Source organism: Periplaneta americana, chromosome 6, assembly GCF_040183065.1.
Source record: "Periplaneta americana isolate PAMFEO1 chromosome 6, P.americana_PAMFEO1_priV1, whole genome shotgun sequence".
In the NCBI taxonomy this organism is placed as follows: domain Eukaryota; kingdom Metazoa; phylum Arthropoda; class Insecta; order Blattodea; family Blattidae; genus Periplaneta; species Periplaneta americana.
The window spans coordinates 77,496,420-77,522,705 of record NC_091122.1 but is presented as its reverse complement, the minus strand read 5'-3'; the positions used below and the strand labels follow the sequence as shown (position 1 = coordinate 77,522,705).

The following is a 26,286-nucleotide window of genomic DNA, read 5'->3' as shown; positions in this document are numbered from 1 at the left end:
TATATGGAACGATATTTTGTCAAACATTGATGTCATAAACAAAATGTTGCAGTGTCCTCAATCCAACATAAATGAATCCTGGAAAATTTTGAGCGACCTTGTTAAATTTCTAAGTGAAGCCAGATGTAATGAAGCATTTAATACATATATTAGCCATGCACAAGTTTTGCCCAAAGAAGTTAATGTAGTATCCGAATTTCCAGTTGTAAGGAGCAGAACTAAAGTTCGTCATTTTGATTATGAAAATCCTGACGAAGAAATAAAAGATCCAAAAGAATTGTTTAAAATACAATTGTATCTAATAACTGTTGACAATGCATTAAATTCCATTAAAGAAAGATTTTAAAATCTGAATGATTGTAATACTTACAAATGGCTTTTAAGGAACCCGGAGGTTCATTGCAACCCTAACATAAACCCGCCTCGGTCACTATCCTGAGCAAGATTAATACAGTCTCTACAATCATATCCCACCTCCCTCAAATACATTTTTCTCTCCAGTCTCCCACCTAACACTCTATATGTATTTCTGGATTCGCCTATATGCTACTTGCCCTGCCCAACTCAAAAGTCTGGATTTAATATTCCTAATTATGTCAAGTGAAAAATACAATGTGTGCAGTTCTGTGTTGTGTAACTTTCTCCATTCTCCTGTAACTTCATCCCTCTTAGCCCCAAATATTTTTCCAAGCACCATTCTCGAACACCCTTCACCTCTATTCCTCTCTCAAAGTGAGAGTCCAAGTTTCACAACCATACAGAACAACCAGTAATATAACTGTTTTATAAATTCTAACTTTCAGCTTTTTTGAGAGCAGACTGGATGACAAAAGCTTCTCAACCAAATAATAACAGGCATTTTTCATATTTATTTTGTGTTTAATTTCCCCTCGAGTGTCATTTATATTTGTTACTATTGCTCCAAGATATCTGAACTTTTCCACCTTTTCAAAGGATAAATTTCCAATTTTTATATTTCCATTTTGTACTATGTTCTGGTCATGAGATATATTCATAAACGTTGTCTCTTCAGTATTTACTTCCAAACCTATATCTTTGAATGATTGTAATAGTATATTTAAATTTCTTTGTGAATTCAGAGAAATGACAGACGATGAAATTAAAAAATGTTGTTCTGATTTAGATGTTTCCCTTCAAATTAATAAAGGAAGTGCTAATCTTAAAGTTGTTGATGGTCCTGAGCTCTTCAATGACCTGATGACATTCAGAACTTCGAGCAATATCAATGATGGCGTTTCAGAAACTGATCCATTACAATACTTGACCTACGTTGCATAGAATAACTTGACGTCATCATTTCCTAATCTGTTTGTAACTTTGAGAATTTGTTCACATTACATATGAGTGTGGCATCAAGTGTATGGAGTTTTTCAAAACCCAAACTTATTAAAACATATTTAAGAACAACGACTCAAGAAAGGTTCAATGATTTAGAACTCTTAGCTATAGAAAATGAGTTGTGTGAAAAATTAGATTTAGCAGACGTTACCGGTACTAATGAAGTGACAAATAAGAAAGCAAGAAGAGCCCTGTTCTAATTTACTGATTAACAGTTGCTTCCGTTTGATACATTGTGTACATTTTCTATGTTTATAAACTTCAAATAAATACTGTATATAAAATTTGTTATATATTTTTCTTTGTTAATTACATGGTTCTGTCACAAAAAGCACACTAATAAGCTTCCATGGGTTAAGTTGTGAATGTATTCGCTATATGCATTGTTTAGGACGGCAAGCACCTAACAAACCAGTACCAGCTCTGAATGGAAGAACCAAAATGTTTCACAAGCAAAGCTTTTAATTATGGTACCTACTTTGGTCCAAAATAATTTAAGAATACCCAACTTTGCAAAATTTTATAATGTCAGAAAATTCAAATATAGCATTAGCAATTTAATTTTTTTAAAAATATGTATTTGTTTAATGTATTCATGTATTTGTACAAGTTAAATTGTTAAAACTGAAATGTTTTTTTTAGTTCATTTATCCTTAAGTTTTTTAACCCACTTCGTCTCTAATAATAATGTTTATCTTTGTTAAGTATGTGTTAATTGTGTATGGATAAATCCCTGAGCACGAATTTATACTCCTTCAGGAAGATTTCTGTTTATAATTTTGTACAAGTTATTTTTCTAGCAATAAACTTAAACTTTTGAGAGATACATTATACAGGCTACCTTTCTTGCACTTCTTGAAGAGGAAAACAAATACTTTAGACGTTGTTATTAAAAGCTCAGGATTGGTAACGTAAGGCCAGCAGCATACTGCTTAGTACATTCACCTCAGACAGGACAGTTTTGTCTTGGATCATCTGAGTGGCTATCATGCTTCCCATTAGACCCAAAATTCTAGAGTTCAAACCCAGCCGATAGCAATGGATTTTCAAGACTGATTAAAAAACAACCTATAGCTTCCTTGTCCTTAAATGAGAAAGCAACAAGAAATATCAAAGTTCAACTCATATCAGACTACTGAAGGCACTGAAAGCCAGCATGTATTCCGATATTCAATTTACTGTAATCAATTTAAAGGGACAGGAAAATATACAACATATTATTCTCTCTGAATTCCCATTTCATGATTATGTGCAAACTTTCTACCATAAGTATCTTTCTTCTAGTTTTATTAATTAAAATTTGTTTTCAATTTCGGTGTGAAATGAGCATCTTAAACATTGACAAACTTGGTTTCTTCTGACTAAAACTCTAATACGCAAAATTACTGAATGATTTCTATCCTAAGTCAAGAATGTTTTGTGCCAAATCAAAATATGTGCCTTTATTACAAGCAATCAATACCTCTATATTATATATATATATATATATATATATATATATATATATATATATATTAGTGTCCAAGTTAAACGAACACGTGTACGATATTCAAGTTGGACCGTTACGTCGTGAAGTCTTACGAAATAACCGCAAGTAAATATTTATCTTGATTCATGCAATATATTTCACACAATAATACACTTACTCTGCCACAACTGTTTTCCCTGCTGATGTGTGAGCTGACACCAGAACAGACTGATTGTTGTCAATGCATAAAATGGCCTCTTTTTGAAAAGGATCCAAGATAAACTTGTACTCTTTAGCAGGTTTGCCTGTGGGCTGCGTCAAAGGAATATATTCAGCATCTGGAGGAACTGCCACCTCATGTGTGCAGGCTTCCAATGTCTCCACTGTATGAACCTTTATTCGTGACAACATTTCATTAATGCTGCAAAGTAAAAATATTCAACATAAATTAATTATGAATGAACAATACTATTTATCTTTCCATTTCCCATTTTATTTAGTAACGGGAAATAAAAAACTGCTCTGACAAAACTTTTAAGGGTCAGTATACACTACACAGCATAAACATGCACACACTGCATGAACAATCTAAAATTGAGCGTATTGTGGCAACCATGATGGAAAGTTCTCGCTGCCTCGGGAGTCGATCACGCGTCCCACAAAAGGGAGGGTGCGCGAGAAGACAGGCAGCGCAGAGGGGAAAGACGCAAGTCGGCGGCCACTGCAGCGTGGCAAAGGGTAAGGAGACTGTGGCTGTGCAGACCGGAGGGGACGGACGTAAGGGGAACGTCTGGAGTCCGAGTGATGGGGAGACCGAGACTAGTCCAGAAACAGAAGCCGCGAGTAACAGGTGGAAGACACTCGAAACAGTACGTTCTGGAAACTATGATTTAGTTATAAACAGAAGACGCGAATGAGCTACACAGCCAGTTTTAGTTTGGACAGTTCAGTCAGTCTTGTGAAGCAGCCATGAGCGAGCATGAAGTCAGTTTTGACAGCGAGTTCAGTTTGTGAATCACCAGTCTTGGGTTCGACACGCAAGTGAACTTGAGTAACTGTAGCAGCGCCCAGGTGGAAGCAATGCGTGCAGGAGTCTTGGGTTTGTCGAGTTGTGAGCTGAGTAACTGTGGCAGCATTCTGGCGGAAGCAACGCGTCCAGAGTCTTTGGTTCGACATACAGTGAACTTCATCTGAAAGTCTTGAGTTCGAAGTTCAGTGGACTGTCTCTGGAAGTCTTGGGTTCGATATACTGTGAACTTGAGTAAATGAGCTAGAAAAACTAGCCAAGGCAAACGAACTGTGAACTGAGAACCGACAGTTTTGTTTTGTAAATAGTGCTTCGTGAACATTAGTTGAGATTAGGAGTACATTGTTGTTCTCAATAATCCAAGCGAATTGTCATTGTCATCTGTGGAGTGCAATAACGAATACTGTGTTGCTGTGTGCAGTGAAATACCCATTGTTGATGGGAGTGTTCAAATTCAGAAATAGAATTGTTGTGAATAAAAGTAACACTGTTGTGTGAATGAAAAGTCACAGTATAATAAAAATTCAATGCTCACTAAATACAGAGATACTGAATAGATCTTTAAGTACCAGTTCTCTAAATCCTGGTGATTACAACAGATCGGGGTTTTTAAACTGAACCATTTAATATTTGTGGCTTATTGTCCAAAATAATTGTGATAAAAACATGAAATAAACTGCACTGAATTAATTAAAGAATGTGGATAACTACTAAATCATCAAGACATTATTAAATACGGTGTACAAAAATTAAGTACTAAATTTGGTGTGTAACATTATTACTTATCAAATGTCACGCAATACAAAGTTAGAATTTGACAACATTCAGTATCAGTGGTCTTAAACTGGATGTCTTATTGTTTTCTTTTTTCTTGTAAGATAATAATTCATCATATGAATTACAGTTTGTGACATAACACAATCCTTACGTTTTTTAAGCTGTTTGAACAACACTGTATCAACTGCAGTTATCTATCTAGGTATGATGAAGCTGAGATCAGTGAGATAAATGCAACATTTTACAGTGTGGTTATGCTTACGTCTGTAGAAAACCTCAGAAAGGATTCAACCAGACAATCAGTCCAAGTACGACTCGAACCCATACCTCACTGCAGCCTCAGATCCTAAGTCCTACCTGCTACCCTCATACCACGTTCGTTTAGAGCCACTCTTATGCTGACATAGTAGAAACCTTGTTGCATATGTCCCCAAACTCAGTTCTGACCAACTCTTCTTTATATGATATGTGCTAGGTACATTGTTTTATGGTTTCCTATACAACGACTTCAAAATAAAATATTGAGTCTCCAGGGAAGATTAATTTGAAAAGAAAGCAGAAACTCCAAGAAAACTAAACATAGTGGAAATTAAGAAGAAACTGTAGGCAAGCACAGATTAAAATGATATTCACAATGATAATGAATAGTCAAAGATTTCAGAATCTTACTCTTTCTTTCAGTAAGGCTAAGAAAAGATTAGCCAATATCACGTGGTAGTCTGTTAACTTAGTTCCTTAAGCAAAATACGCAGCATTTTAAGATATAATAAACGAAAAATAAAATTTATTTTCCATAAGTCGGGCAATTCAAATATTGAACAAGGTCATGTCAGATTAGGGTTTTGTAATTAAAAAATTATTTCACACCATTCATTATCTGATTCACGATGTTATTTACTTTAGGGCGGATTTTGGCATATTTGCATGTTTTATTCCTTGAAGGATAAAGATATGCATGTATGAGAGGAATGTGTTTCATGCTATGGGGAATCAATGGGGAAGTTTTATAGTGCATATAAAGGCATATTCGGGGAGTTAGTGCATATTTCTCAAATATTTGCATGTGGATGCATATATTAAATTTTTACCCGAAGATCGTTACTAATGAATGACTTCTCAAACCTCATTTATATATTAACTGTTCATTGCTTGAAACCCTCTACTCCAACCCAATGACAATCATTTGTGATCATTGAAATTTTAAAATTATTCCATAACTGTGAGAATAACATTTAATAAAATTGAAAACACAAGATTAGTTTCAAGACAATTCAATATTTTTACACCCAAACCAGCATTTCTATGTGTATGAAACAGTGCCATAGTGAAAATGCCCCATATGGGTCAGGTAGCAGCAGTTATAAATCTTTACAAGTCAGTATGCAAAACTGATGCTGCAAGGGAAAGCACCAAGAACGTGCTTCCAACAATGGACAGTTTATTGGTGGTCAGAACTTGTCTTTTAACTTTAATGTTTCTTTCTCTATAATTTAAATTCTTGCCAGTTTCTTGATCACAGTCATTTTGTAAGTGTGAGGAAACAGACATATTGCCGAAGGAAAAAAGTAGCAAAACATATTTGCTTAAACAGTGGACTGAGCGGAATCCTACATTATCAACAGATGGGAAAATTGTCCTCTGCCTAGTCTGTGACAAAATAGGAGTTAATTTTATTATATTGTAAATCATAATATCAATTTAACTCTGTATTAAATATTTTTATTATTTACAGTAAGTTTTATCTTTTTTTGCCAGAAAATTTGGAGAAATAGTTAGTTGTGTATTCTAACAAAAACAATTCATCAAATGATCATGAAGTGATTGGTGAATGATATTCGATATAATGAATATAATGATTAATGGCATGAGCACATGACTAATAAGAATTATGTAAGTACCGGTAGGCCTAATTAAAATTTAATTACCAAATATATTGAAAGAAAGAATAACATAATTCCATTTTTATTATTAGCTCATTAAATTTATTACTTAAATAAATTTATGAGAAAATTGTGAATTTCATTGAAAATCAACACTTTTTTTGGTGCATATTTCCAATGTTTTTACTGCATAAATGAATGCATACATTCACTAGTTTTAGTGCACATAAATCCGCCCTCTAGATTTATTACCGAAATTCTTACAGTGACATCATGGAGGATATTAAGTATTTCTTGTATTAAAACTCAAGTGAAATGCATTAGGAAAGTTATTGTACTCACTTGATATCATCCAAAATGGATTCTGTCTTAGGCTTTTTGCTCGAATTTTCTTCATCATCTTCATGATCACGTTTCTCTCCACCACTGCTAGCAACTTCTCCAGTTCTATTAAGATGAAAGCGAAAGTTTGTATACAATTCCAATAATAATAAGTTATGGATATAAAAACTCATATTGAATAGAGCTAATACTTGCCATTGAAACAAAATATGTATGACCAGAACAGAAAGAAATTAAACAGATTATTTGTAGTTTACTATCATATAAATACATACTCTACAAAGTGTATCAACTCTGTAACTACCGGTATATACTTAGGGTTGTCAAATACCCAGTATTTCAGCACCCAACTGGCTACTGGCAGGTATCAACACCTTATAGGCCCTACTTAGGACTGGTAATTTTATCATATGAGTTTCAGGCTTGTGATAAGTGGAGCTATCAAATAGATTGAAAGGCATTTTTCTCTATTTCGTGGGACATTGTGATCTCTAACTTAGAGCAGCTAAAGATGTAGGAATTTTCAAATATTTTCTGCCTTAGAACTAGATAGGCTAGTTCTACACCAAAACTGGAATAAATTTCAAGTACTGAACAAAAACTAGGACTTTAATATTAGTATGGTGGATGAAGATATACTCTATGATGAATTCTGTTTATTAAATGAAGTGGCCTTTTCTTTTGCGAAAGAAGAACATTTCACATGTACAGAAAATGGTGCCAATGTTTTCAATATAAAGGTGCCTCAGAGAAATACCCGCAAATAAGAACGACAGTTCAACATGTGTTTGCTATTCCTGTAAGCAATGCTTTTGTGGAGCATGTATTTAGTATCATGAATAGCTTATGAAAAGAAGACAGGAATCGTTTAAGTGTGGAAATAGTAAAAGCTGAACTCTGTATCAGGGGAGACCTGAAATTTAGTTTGCAGAATTTTATTGCTTTACTTATACCAGAAGGAAAAAAGTTCTTAAAGCTATGGCATCAAGCTCCAAATACAAATTTAAAAAATGAATTTTCAACACTGAAGCAAAACTGTTGTTTCTCAAGCTTTTTTATTGCAATTACCATATGTATACAGTTCAATAAACAAAAATTATTTCCTTAGAAGATTTTATATTTAGTATGTTATTATGTATAGTATATTCATCCAAATTTGCATGTGTAAAATAACCAGTAATTTTATTTTTCAGAGTTGGCAACCCTACATGTACTCCACAGGAATAGCAAAACAGAATTTTTTCGCAAGTCCCACCAGCTTAGAAAAATAATGGAAAGATGAGGGAAAAACTACTACTTTCAGCACATTTCAAGCTACATTTTATGTCCTGTATCTTTTTATCCTATCTCTCATTATAATAATTCAAAGCTAGGTCCAAAGTTGATTACCATATTAAGAAAAAAATTACTTTTCTTATAGAAAGAAATGAAATACCAGAGCTGTAAGTTAATTTTGTTAGACGACAGCTATATATCCAAACCTTTAGCAAAAGTATGTTGAGCTGTCTTACTCATTCCCGTTTTTAGTTTGAGCATTTTGAAAATGCTCATGCTCGGCTTTTCAGTTTTCTTCTTAATTTGAGCCCTGATGCCTCTGGTAGTGGACTAATATTAAAAGTACAGTCATTTGGGGTAACTTTGTACCATTTCTATCATATTTTTATACTTAAAATAGTGCCTATTGAAATTGATGTTTAAAAGTAAATTATTTAAGAAAACTGCTTATTTTATAGGCAGAGACATAATAAAATTCAAAAATCATATTTTAAGTAGATAAAATTTAACATTTAATGATGATACAAAGTTACACGGCTATTTGGGGAAACTTTGTACCATATATGTGTTTTCCTATTAAGTTCAATTCTCTATATTCCTCCCCAAATTCAAGGTAACTTTTGACCATGTAATAAGAAAATACATGACATTTTATTTCATATGAAGTCACAAAAAAAGTTTATTGAAAACGTAGAACATTTATAACAATAAAATATACTAGCATTACAAAAGAAAACATAAACACAATTTTTATATGTTTATTGCCTACATATATGTTTGATATAAGTTATTTTTAATTCACTAATCAAATTCTTCACAGTATTAACATAATGAGTTCACATGTGCCCCTTTTATTGACCAACTTATTAATTTTCTTTATTACTTCAAACTATCAGGCCACATCCAATATATTTATTTCCTTCTTGGCCTTACAATGACTTTGTATCTAGAGATGGGACTATGCAGTTCAATATCAGGTCTACCAGGGAACAGTGATCTTTTACATGAGACTATGAGTATTACAAAGTCATCGTAGCATGTAGCACCAACATTCTCGGTGAAAACACATCTGGCCTCCCAAAATTATTTCTGTTTATTTTTTAATTTATCCACTAGTGTTTGTTTTGGGATGGAATACAAATGTGCTGCTTCTAGTTGACCAAGTTTTCCTATGTTTATATCATCTAGTGCCTGCTGTAGTGTTTCACTGGAATATCTTGCCTTTATTGCATACCGGTACTGTCTTGTCTCTGGTGAATCCTTTTGACCTTTTGTCATCTAAAAATTTCAATGCATTATGAAAATCTAAGGCGGGTGTAAGAAGTTGAATAGTAGTTGATTGACCAGGTCAAAGAAATGTCATTAATAAGCCAACTAGCCTATGCGGGACTTGATAAAAAAATTAATTCTTCAGTATAAACTTAAAGTGTGTCTGTAGTAGATCTAGTAGTCACATTTTATATTAATTTTTATGTAATAATTGTCTCCAAGCGAGTAGAACAACAAGTTAATACTAGTAGATTCAATATCCTGAAATTAAAGGACGAGGAAACTAAGCAACATTATCAGGTCGAAATTTCAAATAAGTTTGCCACTTTAGGCAGCTCAGACGAAATTGAAAAAGATATAGATGTTAATATAGGGAAGACCAGGTAACTTGATACCCTAAGGGTGAAACCTAACCATTTTTCCCCCATTACTACAAATGCTAGTGGATTATGGTGATTTTCTAGTTTGAAGGTTGAATTTTCTTTTGCCAACTTCGTTTCGAATTTCGATACTGACAAATACTATAAATGGCAGTGATTTTGTAACTGGTATGTTGGCAGCTGAGGCAAATATCGACAATATTTGCCGGTACTGGAGTTCCATGATATTAAAATTGTACTAGATTTCTCAGCCGGTTACTGGAAGATAGTGAAATTCGAACTTATTAATAATTAATTAATATTAGTATTAATATTAATACATAATAGTTATTTTATGTGTTGTGTTGTGGTTATAATTCAAGAATAGTCAGATAAGTACGAATCAATATAATATACTTGGGCGTGATAATGCACGTGGGTAATCAATAGAAATATTATTTCACATTTTAATTAATTTCTTTCGTGTTTAGATTTTTATTACTATGTCAAAAAATGAAATAGTGTTGCAGTGACTCCGCCAAGGAAGAAAATGTGTGGCATTCAGAGTACGCTTCAGAAATCTGTAGTTCACGTGTATAATGAGTTGAAGAAAGAAGATAATGAAGAAGGAATTATGCTAACGGACACAGCAATTACAACCAGAATAGCAAAATTATTAGGAGTAAGTATTCTTAAGCATACATTTCAAAGTGGTATTCAGTTTTAGGAGTTTGCACTAATAATTTCATGATTGTGGTCAAACAAAACAAATTTTTAAGTTAGGCCTAGATGTTTAATCAAGTCAGTGATTTTCATATTGCCAAACTAAATACATTTAAGATACTGTAATACTGCAGTAGGTGATAGCTTAAATACATTTACAAATTAGACGAACAAATAATCAAACAGCACGAAAGTAAATTTCCAGTTTTCTCTTTTAGTATTAAATTAACCGTTCAGATCACAATTTACATGCCACATCGGCCGAAGAAAATACAAGTCATATTGTAATTATTAACTTGATATTGCAGCAAATATTACATGAATGTTGGCCTGTTATGGTGCTTAAAAATAATTCAGTTTTATATAATAACTATATAACATACTCTATAAAGCATAGGAACTTTGACTCTGGCTGAATAATTTATTCATGACTGGTCTAAGTAATATTAAATATGGTGTTTCTTCAGAAAAGCTACCCCACCCAAAGTACTTGTTAAGATATAACACTCGAGAGGACGAGGACGCACTACTGGGAAACTAACCATTTCTCTTCGTCATGGACCTCTCGCATGTTATATTGGTAATTAGTAACAAGTTTGAGGGAGGGACTACAACAATGCATTAGAATATACAGGTAAGTGTCAAAGGATTTTTGTGCTGAAAGTATTTGTGGCTGTGCACTAAAACCACGTGTTCATCACTATGTAAATATCACAGAAATCAATTAAACAAAATAAAATTATGCCTTCTTTGATGTAGCTTTTCTGGAGAATTACCTAAATATTAGCCTACTTAAACCTATCGTAGACCCAACCTAACATATTGATCATTTTCTATTCATATAGCTGCAAATGTTGGTATCATGCATGAATTTTATGATATAACAATTTTTAGAAGTGTTATGTTATTGTTTGTTATTACAGCTTGGCTTTACTACAGCCATGAATGTGAGAAATTCACAGAAGGGGACCCCACTTGTGACACCAGGAAAACATAGACTACGTAAACATCCAGTGACTGATGCTGATGATTTTACGAAAGATGCAATTGCGAGATTTATTTATGACAAGTTACATAAAGGTAGGGAAGTTACAGGAATTATTGTGTTGATTTATGCAATGTAATTCTGATATTAGTCATATGTATAAAAATATGGCATAATTTTCATTTACTGTTACAGGGGAAGTACTAACAGCAGCAAAAGTTCTGGAACATATGAATGATGATTATGAAACATATTTATTTAGAGTATCCTTATCATCGGTGAAAAAAATTTTGAAAGAGATGAAATTTCTATGGAGCAAAGGGGATCCTTATACACATGTACGAGAAAGTGATGTTATTCGTTTTTAAGAGAATATATAAGAAATGTGGAGCGTGAGAACCCTAAACCCGTAGTATTCTTGGATGAGACTTGGATTTTTATGAATGGTAAATTTCAATGTATTGTGAGACATTGAGTGATTGAATTTTTTACTAACAAATAGGTTAACACTTATGTGGAATATGAAATTGCAATTAATATAGGCTACTAGTAATGAATTCAAGTGGGAACAACATGTTTTGCAATTAATAGTTTCATATTATAACTAGAGGTTAGTTATAAAATTCTTGAACGGTTTTCCTGTCTTTAAAATTTTTGTGTCTCTTAGAGTGTCAATGTGAATTGCTTGTCTCTCTCTGTTTTTTTAAGTAGGATCACCCACTTATTCATGAAATAAACCACGTGAAGTTTCCAGTGACATGAATGGTGTTATTCATAGACCAACAAATGAGGGTGGAAGATTAGATGCCGGAATGAAAGGTGGATTTATACTCGGTAAGTTATATTGATTTATATTTTACATAAATTTGGCAAGAGTAATTTTTTAAATCAGGGTACAAAAATATAAAAATTGGTGACTAAATAAAAACGTGGGAAAGCCTTTCACCGAAGAGGATCTCATGTCATGTTATGTTATGTTTTATTTTCTTTATTTAAATGCTGTGAATTCATGTGACGTAATTATATGCCCAGGTATAATTTTTATTGCAGGTGCTGATTTAATTTTTTCATGCAATTGAAAGAAAAGTCAGGACTACCATAGTGCTATGAATAGCCCTGTAGTTGAGAAGTGGGTGCAAACACAGTTGTTGACCTGAGAACATTAGGGCAATGCGTTATTGTCATGGATAGTGCTGCATATCATAGCAGACTTGTGAAAAATCAGCCAACAACAAAATGGAGGAAAGAACAGCTACTGGTGATTGCAACTGAATATAATAGATTTGTTGTACTAAATGATAAGAGTTGATGGTGTGAAATCACCTTTTGATATTATATTTCAATATTAATTTCCATACTTTGCAGTTATTATTATTATTATTATTATTATTATTATTATTATTATTATTATCATTACTACTACTACTACTACTACTACTACTACTACTACTACTACTACTACTACTACTACTACTGCAACCGTTTCTCTTATTTCTCATAATTAGGCATACTTATAGATGCTACTTTTTTCTTTCAGGTGAAATTGAATCTACATAAGAATCCTAAAACAACAGAGCCTTGCCAATTACTGTTCTGAAGCGGCCTTGTCTTATGTGTTGTGTCTATATACAATTAATTCTTTCAGTTTTTTTTCCCCCTTTAATCTAATGAAGTTGTTGGTTGATTGATACCAAGTGTTCAGCAGTTGATGTCATTTGTTATCTTGCACTCCAATATTTAACCAGATGATTGAAAGCTGTGTAAAGTTAAACAGTCAAGACAATGATCCATATCTTCATTGAGATTTCAGAAATGGCATGGGGAGATTCTGAAATATCAGTTCTTTGTAAATATTTGAGACAATCATGGCCTGTGATAATATGAGTACTGCCACTGTAGATTTTCATAGAAGCTCAGTCATTAAATTAGGTGTATTATTTTTACTATGTATTGTACTATATTTTTGTTTCGCTTAATTGATGAATTATATATGCTGTAAATTCAATCGTAGACTGTAGGCCTATAGCTTAACTGATGAATTGTATATGCTATAAATTAAATAGTAGGCTGTATACCACAAGTGATGAATTGTTTATGCTTGTAATGTGAAGTAATTTGCATGATATTTATTATCAATTTCTGTATATTTCAACTGATTGAATTGTTTATACTTTTAAATTGAATTAACTTGCTTGCTATGTATTATATTTTATAGCTTAACTGATGAATAATTGTTTAGGTTTGTCAATTTAATAATCTGAGTGCCATGTACTTCATATTTTTAGTGGAGCCACCAATGTAGCTTAGTCGGTAGACTCGTTGGCCTGCAAATTCAGAGCTGCACTCGAGGGTAGTTTGGATCCCCCATTTGGTCTGATTAGTTGGTTTCTTCTGAGGATTTTCCTCCATCGTGGAGCGGATGCCAGATGGCCTATTGCAATTTTTTCATTTGCTTTAGAATCATTCCGATTTTTGTTACCACATTGTCATGTTCTGATCTTGTTATTCTTTTAACAGTGTGGTAAGATGCAGGTACAGATAACCTTACAGTAATTTTGCTACCTTTCAACTACCTCATTACCTCCCACTCCATAAAGTTCATGGATCCACAGAAGTACCAGTCGTCGATGTAATTCGACCATTTTGCTTAAAATATTAAAACACTGTAAAATATTGAGATTTCATGCTGTTACGTCCAATACTGCAGCAAGAATATCTCATTTTGAGTCTGATAGTATGACAGCCTTCTCAGATTTATGAAGTTGATACTGGAGATTTTGTAAGCTTAAAAGTGTATCTAAAATTTCACTATCAAAATTAGTCAGTGTTTGTAGTTAGTTAATTAGTTAGTTAGTTAGTTAGTTAGTTAGTTAGTGGCGTTTAAAAAGGGCGCGTCAGCTACTATGGCTATTTGCACCCTTATCTAAAATCTTTCACTAAACACAAACACAATACAATAACCAGAAAGTTTAAAAAACTAAAAAGCATTGTCACGGTTAAAATGGGGCAAACAAGTGTTTGAATATAATTCCCTGTAAAAGGGAATATACTGGTATTGTACTACAACACCACTACATCTATGGCTTGGTAAACAGGATCCATCTATAAAAAATACTGTATGTAGTCACTCACTGACCAGATCATTTATCGTTTCTAATGATTTTTAAAATGTCTGGAGAAGTATCACATTTCTTAACATCATCTGTTAAAGTTAACTTATATACTATTCATTTTGAAATAACTTGGGATTGTGTTTTATTAGTAAAGTTTCCCTTGATTGAGCAAGTTTGAGTTCTCCAAGTAGAGTCAAAAAGTCTGTTGGGATTTTGGCTCAGTTTATTAATATTTGTGGACTGTGATTTTTTGTTCTAGACAACCATATTATCTGCAAATGATGAGATTATCATAAGACCTATTTCTTTAGTTAGACCATCTACATTAATATTGGAAAATGTATTCCTGAAAACAACAATGTGGGAAGCCCAGATGAATCTGTCTCTATTTACATATTTGTGACAATGAATCAAATAATCAAGTCACTGACCCAATGTAACACTTTATCATGGACACCCTAAGTTTGCAATTTCTTAAGTGATTTATATTTACAGAGCCATATGATCCTTGAAAATAAATTAAAATTGCTAAGGTGTTTTGTTTTCTGTTTAAAATATCTTTAATATCTTGACTAAAATTTAAAATCTGTCCATTTGTTGAATGTAATTTTCTAAAGTCAACTCAATAAGATGAAAGTTAGTTACTAGATTCCAGGAACCAATTCAATCTATGAAATCATCTCTTCCATAATTTTGGCTATCATACTGGTAAGTGGTATCTGTCGATAACTCGAAAAGATATTAGATGAATAATTGCTTTTCAAAATTGATGTTATGATAGATTTTCTCCAGACAGATATTGTATTTTAGTTGAGATTACAAGATAAAAGTAGTGAGTTTGCTTGTTTGCCAACATATTTAAGAAAATCAGCATGTGTATTGTCTGGACTTGGAGATGTTTTGGGTCTTATGTTATTAAATTAATAGTAATATTCAGTTCTTGATTAAATATTGTTATATAAAGTAGATTGTAGATTTAATATTTCTTTCAGTTTTTCCTTAATAGTCTGACGTACACAGATAAAACTAACACCCACACCACCAACTAATCTAATAGAAATTAAAATATAATTAAATGTAGAAAAAGTAATTAAAATTATAAATACACGTAATAAACCATACCCCCTAATTTCAACAATATACTATTTTATTCCCTTTTACAGCTTGTAGATAATTATTAATTATAGTTATTACTTATTAGCATAATATTTATTGAACTTATTGGCTATTTCACTTCGTTTGAAAGATGTTATTGTGTTCAAAAAGCATTTTTTGATGATCGTTTCATGCTGTATGTTGTGTATAAATCTATGATTTCTGGCCATCTGTTCTGTGTAATCCATCTTTTGTATAGAATTAATAAAATACTCTTTTGGTAGTAATTATTTTATTAATTGAGTATTTAATTTTCACCAGCTCACATTTCTTGAATCATTTGTTTTTTCTTATTTAAATTTAGGACACAAGAGCCAAAAAGAGACTTCACAGTTATGTATCATACATTTTTTCAATGACAGACGTGGAGTTCCAGAAATAATAAGTGTAAGTGTAACATTATTAAGCAATTTACAAACAAATGAAATCTTTAAAAAGGTATCTAGAAGTGAAATTACTTATGGCTTTTAAGGACCAAAATTATTTTTGTAAGTTGATTTATTATTATTTCAGTTTTAGCCTAGTTGTATTATCCATTTCCTTACTAATTTCAAAAGATAATCAGAAGTTCATTCGAATTCCAACCAAAAGTCAATTGGTTATTAATTTATCTACCTTTAGGAAGTACAGTATATGTACGCTGGAATCTTTGAAGTGAAGTGACAATAATTTAATTGGTCTTGGAACAGATTTGATTCTTGAATATTATATACTATACTTTGTTGTATATTTACGTCTAGTAACCTATTAATGCTAATACTAATAATAATGTAAAGGAATAAAAGAATAGAACATAGCAATACATTTCTCATTATTATTGGAACTATTTAGAATAACCTTCCAACATTAAGGTAAAGTACGGTGAGTAAAGAAGTCATTCAGTACATAGGATCGTGATTTTACTACATGTGGTGATATCTGGTAACAGTTGGCAACACTGACAAGGCGGAAATATTTGCTGTTTGGGAACTGAACTTACGTGATCCTCACTATACCATCTGGGAAAATATCATAGATAGTATCAAAATTTCAGCTGAGCAGAGCATAGGTTATTATGAATCTAAGAAAAAGAAACCATGGTTTGATGAAGATTGTTCCATGGTGAAAGAAAGAAAGAAAGAAAGAAAGAAAGAAAGAAAGAAAGAAAGAAAGAAAGAAAGAAAGAAAGAAAGAAAGAAAGAGAGGCAAAATTGAAATTCTTACAGGATCCAGTTGAGGTGAATAGAGATAATTATTCAATGAAAGATGGGAAGCAAGTCGTACATTTAGGAAGAAAAAGAGATATTACTTGAAGGAAAAACTGAATGAGGTAGAAACAAATAGTAAGAATAAAAAAAAAAGAGACATATAAGCGCATAAAGGAATTTAAAAATGGATATCAGGCAACGGTAAACATGATCAAGCATGAGAACGGTGACTTGCTTACAGACTCTCATTCAATCCTGAATAGATGGAAAAACTATTTTGGGCAACTACTAAATGTACATAAGGACGAAATTCAAAAACAAACTACTGAGCCACATATACCCAAACCCACACTTTCTGAAGTTGAAATTGTGGTAGAAAATTTGAAGAAAAAAAAAAAAAAAAGTACACGTTTCCAGGTATCGTTCAAATTCTAGCAGAATTAATACAAGAGGGTGGAAGCGCATTATCTAGCAAAATTTATAAGCTTGTACTTGCTATCTGGGAAAAGGAAATAGTACCAGAACAATTGAAGGAGTCCATAATTGTACCTATTTTTAAGAAAGGAGAAAAGACTAACTGTAGTAACTTTCGAGGAATATCACTTTTGTTGATGTCGTACAAAATTTTGTCCAATATTCCTTTGAGAAGATTAACTCGATATGTAGATGAAATTATTGGGTATCATCAGTGCGGTTTTAGGCATAATAGATCGACTATTGATCAGATTTTTTTGTATTCGACAAATATTGGAGACAAATGGGAGTGTAAGGGTAGAGTACATCAGTTATTCGTAGATTTTAAAAAGGCATATGACTCGGTTAAGAGAGAAGTTTTATTTAACATTCTTATTAAATTTGGTATTCCCAAGAAACTAGTTCGATTAATTAAAATCTGTCTCAGTGAAACTTACAGCAGAGTCTGTATAGCCCAGCTTCTGTCTGATGTTTTTCCAATTCACTGTGGGCTAAAGCAGGGAGATGCACTATCACTTTTTAACTTCACTCTAGAAGATGCCATTAAGAAAGTTCAGGATAACAGACAGGCTTTGGAATTGAACGGATTAAATCAGCTTCTTGTCTATGGGGATGACGTGAATATGTTAAGAGAAAATCCACAAATCCATGGAGACTTTACTTGCTCTTGAAGCAAGTAAAGTGATGGGTTTGGAAGTAAATCCCGAAAACAAGTAGGAATGATTATGTCTCATGACCAGAATATTGTACGAAATTGAAATATAAAAATTGGAGATTTATCCTTCGAAGAGGTGGAAAAATTCAAATATCTTGGAGCAACAGTAACATATATAAATGACACTCAGGAGGAAATTAAACACAGAATAAATATGGGAAATGCCTGTTATTATTCGGTTGAGAAACTTTTGTCAAAAAATCTGAAAGTTAGAATTTATAAAACAGTTATATTACTGGTTGTTCTGTATGGTTGTGAAACTTGAACTCTCACTTTGAGAAAGGAACAGAGATTAAGGGTGTTTGAGAATAAGAATCTTACGAAAATATTTGGGGCTAAGAAGGATGAAGTTACAGGAAAATGGAAAAAGTTACACAACGCAGAACTGAACGCACTATATTCTTTACCTGACATAATTGGGAACATTAAATCCGGACGTTTGAGATGGGCAGGGCATGTAGCACGTATGGAAGAATCCAGAAATGCATACAGAGTGTTAGTTGGGAGACCGGAGGGAATAAGACCCTTAGAGGGGCCGAGACGTACATGGGAGGATAATATTAAAATGAATTTTTTGGAAGTAGGATATGATAATAGAGACTGGGTTAATCTTGCACAGGAAGGGACCGATGGCGGGCTTATGTGAGGACGACAATGAACCTGGGGGTTCCTTAAAAGCTATTTGTAAGTAAGTAATAATTGTCTCATGTTATTTAGTAAATGAATTATGTTTACTTATAATCAAATTTAAATGCTTATAAAGTTACAATAGAATCACTGTTATCGTGCAAACTTTGTAGCAGTACAAAATAACTCTGAAATCGACCCAAAACAATTAATGTCGGATTAATTGTATAATTTACAAGATATAGGATTATGTATTGTATTTTAAATAATAGAGGATAAGACGTATTACATTTACAAAAATTGTAATGATAAGACAAAATTATATACTTACAATATAAAGCTGAAAATCGTTCATAAACCAGCTACTATAAACAGAATATAATATTTAACCATGTGCAGCCTTAAATATTCAAGAACCAGACTTGATAGATAGAAAGCAAGGCATAGAGATCTAGGTTATGAAGATGGCCTCAGTCCAAAGATATCACACTTAGGAAGTGTGAAATTAAATCTCCCAGTAAAATTGAGAACTGGTACAAAGTTACACTGACCAATACAAAGTTACTCCAAATGACTGCACTTTATAACAAGTGATCTGCAACCAGTGTGCCACGGCATACTGGTGTGCCTTCGCAAGGTGAAAGGTGTGACGCGAAAATTAATTAAAATTAAATTAAAATTAAAATGCTGTGGTGACAAAACATACCCAATCCCCGAGTGTGTTGTGTATGGTGAAAAACTCAGTGGTGCTGCTTTGATTCCCAATACATTCAAACATTTGTTAACAAAACATTCCTTTCTGTCAAGCAAAGATGTGAATTATTTTCGTTGGTTGTAACAAAAGAAAAAAAAAACAAAAACAAGTGAAGTTCATGATGACATTGGTACGTGTTTTGCAAAAGAAATATATGAAGCTAGCTATAAAGTAGGCGAACTTCTCATAAAGGCCAAAAAAAAAAAAAAAAGACACAATAGCTGAAACGTTGTTAATGCCTGCCTGTAAAGGTATGGTGAAAATAATCCTGTTCAGAAGCTGCTACTGAAATTTAAAAAAATTCCTCTCTGTTGACACAATTAGCCATTGAGTTAGTGACATGTCTAATGATACCAAAGACATTATGACGGAGAAAATGATGAGCACTCAGAAGTTCTCACTTCAGATCGACAAGGCCACCGATATTAGCAGTCACGCACAACTTCTTTCCTACATCCAGTACATCGATGGCAATGTAACTGCAAGTAATTTCTTTTTTTCTTTACAATGAACTGCTCTATCAAGCAACTGGTGAAGAAATATTTCGTATAACTAATGAATATGTGGTCCGGAGGATTGCGTTAGTGTTTGTACAGATGGAGTCGTTTCTATGACAGGCCGAGTTAAAGGATTCGTGGCTAAAGTACATGAAGTAAATCCTAACATACGGAGTGACCACTGTCTCATTCACTGCGAAGCCATTGTTGCTAAGTCTTTGCCATTTTCTCTGAAAACTGTGATGGACGAAGTAGTAAAAGTCGGTAACTTCATCAAATTGTGGCCCCTAAATACACGGCTTTTTCCGTTTTGTGTCAGGAAAGGGATTAGAGCACATACACCCCTGCTACATACAGAAGTGCAATGATTATGACAAGGTAAAGTGTTAACGCGAATGTTTGAAATTAGAGGAGATACTTACATTTTTTACTATTGAGGGGCATGAGTACACGGATTTATTTGCAGATGATAAATGGGTATCTAAGTTGGCATATCTTTCCGATATTTTCGTACATTTGAATGAGCTTAACAGAAAAATGCAAGGTAGGAACGAAAATATTCTGACTAGTATGAATAAGATTCAAGGATTTGTGAATAAATTGAATTTGTGGATACAGATTATTGAAAATGGGTCGTTTGAGATGTTTCCAACTGCATGGCCCCTTGCTGACGGTAATAAAGTGTTGATGGACTTAATTAAAGAACATTTAGTAATCTTGCACCAGAAGTTCAAGGATTATTTTGGAGATAGTGTACCAGATTTAGACTGGGTTCGTGATCTATTCATTGTGGTTTCAAAACATCTTCCATATAATATACTCGTACAAGAGGAACTAGCAGCTTTAAAAGCAGATAAAACATTGAAATTAAAACTTCTCGAAGTGCCTTTGGAAACATTTTGGTTGTCAATAAGGAGTGAATACCAAGCTATCTCCGAAATGGCAGGTAATATGTTATTGCCATTTTCAATACATATGTGTAAACTGGGCTTCTAGACGTTAACTGAAATTAAAACATCAAAGAGGGAGAGACTCAAATCTCGATGAAATGAGGCTTGCACTGTTAAAGATTCCGCTGCAGATCAGGCATCCATGTGCAGCTAAGCAGGCCCAAGTATCACATTGAAGGTAAGAATACAGTTATTTATTTTAATATTACTAATAGAAATGTAATATAGAAATATTAGTAATATAATTGTGTATTTTGTACAGTGAATTAAAGTTCATAAATTGTTAATAAACGCAAGAGTCGATTTCTGTTTCATAATAATAATAATAATAATAATAATAATAATAATAATAATAATAATAATAATAATAATAATAATAATAATAAAATAATAATAATAATAATAATAATAAATTTGATTATGTAATTATATTAAAAAAAGTCACATCATATGTTTTTGAGGGGATTAACATTTTGGTGTGCCATGTTGATTCTAGGCCCATCTAGGGTGTGCCGTGAGTAGAAAAAGGTTGCGGAACACTGCTCTATAAGAAATACCCGTAAAAAAAATTGGAGTTTGATTCCATGGGGAACAAAGTTACAACAGAGGGAATTAGTGGAAAAATATGTTTATACTGTAATAATACTTGCACAATTAAATATTGCCATATTTAACAAACTATCACATAAACATTGCCATATTTAACAAACTATCACATAAACAGAATTATTATGCGTACTAATTACATAAGTGTGTAAAAAGTCCAATAGAAATCACTGACGGTACTACAGAGAAAGTGATTAATTTGATGAAGATGATGACTACACTAGATTGTGTCCTGAGTTTAAAAATTGATACAAAGTTGTAATAGACTGCACCGAAGACACGAAACAACAGCACCTGATATTAACAGAATTAAATGAACTGTTTTTTGCTTTCAAACAGGCTCATCCAGAGTGGAAAATAGTCAGGTCCAAGTTTGTGAACTGCAACCAAAATAATGTGTTGTGGCTGGAGCATCATTCAGTGCAAGTTTGTCTGTAAGTTACTATCAAAATGGGAAGCTGAAGATTCATGGCGAAGGAATTAAAGTTGATTACAAAGACCTCCTGGAACTTGTTGTTTGTGATATCAGTAACTACAACTGGTATGATGAATTTGTGTGATAAATGCCCATAAAAAGAGGAACGGTTTGATTTGTTGAAGTAATCTGAGAAAGAAGATTTGATGCCAGACCACACTGAGAACTAGTGGCTCACAGGTGATAGATCAGAAATGGTCACAATTATTACATCTTTTGATGAATTTTGTGAATCAATTACTGAAAAATTAGAGTCTTTAAAAGTGCATCACTATGCCTCTAACATTCAGAAACAAGTTTGGAAAGAAAAGAAGGCAAACCTTACACATTCAGCATACATAGTCCTGGCTGACTTTGCTGAAAACTTTATTTACATTGTTCAGGACGAAATCAAGGGGTATCATCAGGTAGACGACCATAATACAGTACATCTGTTTGTTTACTATTACAAAGAAGGAGATAATATCAAAAGTCACAATGTTTATGTACTGAGTGATTACTTGGAACATAGCATGCCTTTCAAATGCATGTAATCAGTCACATAAAAAAGCTCTCCACGAAGTTGATAAAATTGAATTTCTTAGACAGAAGTGCAGGTCAATGCAAAAACAAGAAAAACTTTGCTAACATTTGTAACCACAAGGGTGACTTTGCAATTGATGTTGAATGGCCCTTTTTTGCATTATGTCACGGAAAAAATGCATGCGACGAAGTAGAAGGTACAACCAAATGAGAGATGATAAAAACCAGTTTGCAATGGACAATAACAGAAGAGATCCTCAAAATTGAAAATATTTTACTTCTTTTGCAATGAGAAAATAGAAGGAATTACACTCTTATCAAAAGGAATTAAATTTGTCAGCAAACAGAAAAACCGAAGGACAGATTCGATCGCTGCCAGAGAATTCCAGAAACTCGAAAATTTCACAAATTTCATAGTGTTGCTGAAAACAGATGTTACTTGATATAAAAATCAGAAGAATTTGAAGATCGTCCCATCAGAAAAATTGTACCTCTCAGTTTACAGCCATGTGATTATGGACAGTGGTGGATTGCAGAAATTGAGTTCAGAAAACAATGATGTTTATGGATGTTTATCACCCAGCAGGTCCAAGAACCTTCTTCAAACAATTAACTGCTGACAGAGTTTGGGTGCCTACTAAACATGTTCTTTGGAAAATATCTGCTTTGAAACTTGTAACATTAACAGGCTAGGCTGCTCATGTTATTTCCAACAAGTTGTCTAAGAAATATCTCAACAGCACAATCAACATGACTCAAAAAGTTGTTGGTATTGCACTTTTTATACCAACTATCTAATTAGAATCCCTCTTAACTGGCACCAAAGGGACCAGGCTAGTTCCGGAATTTTGCCAGATAATTGAATGAATGAATGAATAAATAAATAAATAAAATAAATAAATAAATAAAAACTGTTAGTATTTCATGGTGCCAAATGTCGAAACTGCAGCACTGTGAAGATTATTTCTCTATCACTTACTCATAACTGAATAAACATAAAAACTCCATGGATTTTCCTTATTAAAGCACATCACACAATACAAACAATACACTAATTTTAGGTTTGAATATTCATTGAAGATGAAACTTTGTGCCAACTTCCTAACGTGGCAACACTGATGGCCTGATAAGAACTAAATAAACATAAAAACTGTGTGGATTTTCTTCATTAAAACACACAGCACACAAAACAAATAATATACTAATTTTAGGTTCGAATATTCACTGAAAATGAAAGCTCGTGCGAACTTCCTAATGTGGCAAAACTGACGGTCCAGATTATGGCAATACAGTAGATTTAAACTACTTTTTTTTTTTTTTGCCCAGCCAAAAGTGCCATTGTTTCAGTATTGCCAGGTAATTGGGTGCCAGTTATGAGGTACCTATTTTACTGTAGTAAGTGTAATAAATCTGTGGGTCAGTGCAAGAATCCCATAACCAACAAAATTTATAAAACTGAGAAAGCAAGTTCATATGATAGCAGGTGGCTATTAGCCTGAACATACATGTTGAGTGCAGAGGTACCATATTCCCTCAAGAGATGGTGGAATACATAAGTATTCCTTGCACCATATCAAGGAGGTTGTGCAAGAACACCGTAATTACACACTGTAGCACCATGGCGAAGATAGCAAAAGAAAGCACAAGTTGTAAGAAACTTGCTGGTTGTAGCAGATAAAATTACTATAGAATTATGTGTGGTTTTTTTTATTCCGTATATTGCAGTAATTCGATAATAATACTATATTATTTGAAGAGTATGTAGTATTCTACAGAGTGAACCAGCCAGGGCTAGACTCCTAACAGCACTCATGGCAGCTGATTCATAGTAACGACACTACCATATGTGGAGAATTCGTTCCATGCTTTTGCAGTTAGTATTGCATAATGATGTACGAATTCACAATTCATGTTCGAAATGATGTCCTTGTGATATCTGGCAGGCTGCACATCTCTTGAAGACATGTCCAACAACTCGCTGCAGTTTATTCTCCGAAATGGCTCCAATTTCGTGCTGGATATTGAGAGTTCAAGTGAATGTGGGTTTTCAGTGTGTCCCATAAATAAAAATCGCAGGGATTTAAATCTGTCCATAATCCACGACTTACCATCCTGCCATCAAACACTTCCTGAATGGCAGTCATTGACACATGAGCAATGTGAGCTGTGCCATTGTTCTACATGAAAACTGTACAACTTTTCGTCCTCACTCAGCTCATTAAAAAATAGACGGAGTATGAATTGTGTATACCTTCGTGCGTTCACAGTTTCCTCAAAGAAAATGGGGCCAATCAGTCTTCGTCTGATCATTGCACACCATACCCCTATTTTTATGTCATGTAGTGGTGTGGATTTTCACTGTCTCAGTAACAATTGTTTTGAGTGTTCACATAATTACTGAGGTGGAACCATGGTTCGTCACTACAAAAAAATTAAGATGGGGTCAAGTAGTCTTATCATACACTCACTGTTGGAACTACATGCAAAACCTAAGTCTGCTCTGATAATCCGGGTCCGTTAACCTCATAACTACACGAATTTTGTAAGGTTTTATTTTTAATTGTTTCGTACCTCTTATCACTGAAGACTGTGACACCCCTACCTGCTGAACTACATGGTAGGATGATGTCGTAGAACTTCTCTCCAGTCGGTGACAAATTTCATCTAACATGTCCTCAGTGAGAACACACTTCACACATGTTCGTTTCTTATCCAAACTGATCCAGTTGTAAGAAATTCACTAACTTGTAAATCATTGTTTTAGGGGGCTCTGGCAAATCAGGGAATGACTGACGGAAGTTTGTTACAACTGTTCAAGATTCATATTTCACAAAGTTGTCATAAATAAACACTCGTTGTTCAAGGCTATATTTCACAATGAACATACTACTGCACTCTAAATGTACGGTATACAGCTGCATCACTGTGTGAACGTGTTTATGTAACTAAACACGAAACATATGCGAGCAAGAGGTCTGATCACTGTAATAGCGCAGCAGTTACTATGCAAACGACTTTTTTCTGCTGACGCTAGTCTAGCCCTGGCTGACTCACTCTGTACTATACTTTACAGATGAAGATAAAGGTGATGAGTTAGGGTCACCTGGTGAAAATAACAATTCTTCTTCTACCTCAAGCAGTGATGAGAGAGAGAGCGCGCGCGCATGCACGCACACAACTTCAAACATGGAAGTCCAATGGTAAGCCTAGGTATGAATGAAACTGGATTTATTTCTGTGGCTGAAATAGTGCAAAAACTTACGTTTCACAATGCAAACACTGAAGGGGAAATCGTGAAATTCCAAAAGACTGCAAGATTTAAAATCCATGAAGGCACTCCTGGTAGTTATTTTGTAGTCAGTATCCATGATCCCCTCTAAAGAATGGTAAGATTGTGAGTGTAGGTTACCTGATCCCTGCTGTCAAGGATCGACGAATTTCATCAGCTAAACCTGCTGATTTAAGATCTTTGTTGAGGTTCATACATTAACTACATCTCGCCAAAAAATTGTAGGCCTAATCTTGTAAAATTTTTACTTGTTCCACATCTTAAAAGTTTCATGCTAATGTAAGATCTATGGAATTCAATAAATGAAATGAAATAAAAATGTATGTTACTGGGCAACCTACAATAACCTACAGGATGCTGCTACACCAGTGAAAAATCTCAGAGGTGGAAAAGTTGCTAGGCCCAACAGGATTGTAAAGAGTGATATCAAGCACAGCAGTGATTCTGATGTAGTTTAA

The 26,286-nt window shown here is 33.5% G+C and overlaps 1 protein-coding gene and 1 long non-coding RNA gene across 7 annotated transcripts in view; one reads left to right on the top strand and one right to left on the bottom strand.

The window, feature by feature from the left end:
* Mtr4 (exosome RNA helicase Mtr4) overlaps window positions 1–26,286 on the bottom strand; it is a 352,727-nt gene that overhangs the window by 296,481 nt on the left and 29,960 nt on the right. For 3 of the 5 annotated variants that reach the window (XM_069828330.1, XM_069828329.1, XM_069828331.1), the window contains exons 2-3: window positions 6,854–6,958; window positions 3,006–3,248 (exon numbers count right to left, since the gene is read on the bottom strand). The exons of 1 other annotated variant lie outside the window; for it this stretch is intronic. In XM_069828330.1, coding sequence (XP_069684431.1) covers window positions 3,006–3,248; window positions 6,854–6,958 — 348 coding nt within the window. Of the gene's footprint in view, window positions 1–3,005; window positions 3,249–6,853; window positions 6,959–26,286 lie in introns of those variants that run through there. One more of the 5 variants, XM_069828333.1, reaches the window with a different exon arrangement.
* Window positions 10,023–15,609, top strand: LOC138701448 (uncharacterized). 2 transcript variants are annotated; one of them, XR_011332575.1, is made up of 5 exons: window positions 10,023–11,559; window positions 11,660–11,910; window positions 12,176–12,298; window positions 12,515–12,722; window positions 13,002–15,609. It is a non-coding gene; the product is annotated as an uncharacterized lncRNA (long non-coding RNA). The 2 variants fall into 2 exon arrangements; XR_011332574.1 differs by having other exon boundaries at window positions 10,025–11,559; window positions 12,173–12,298.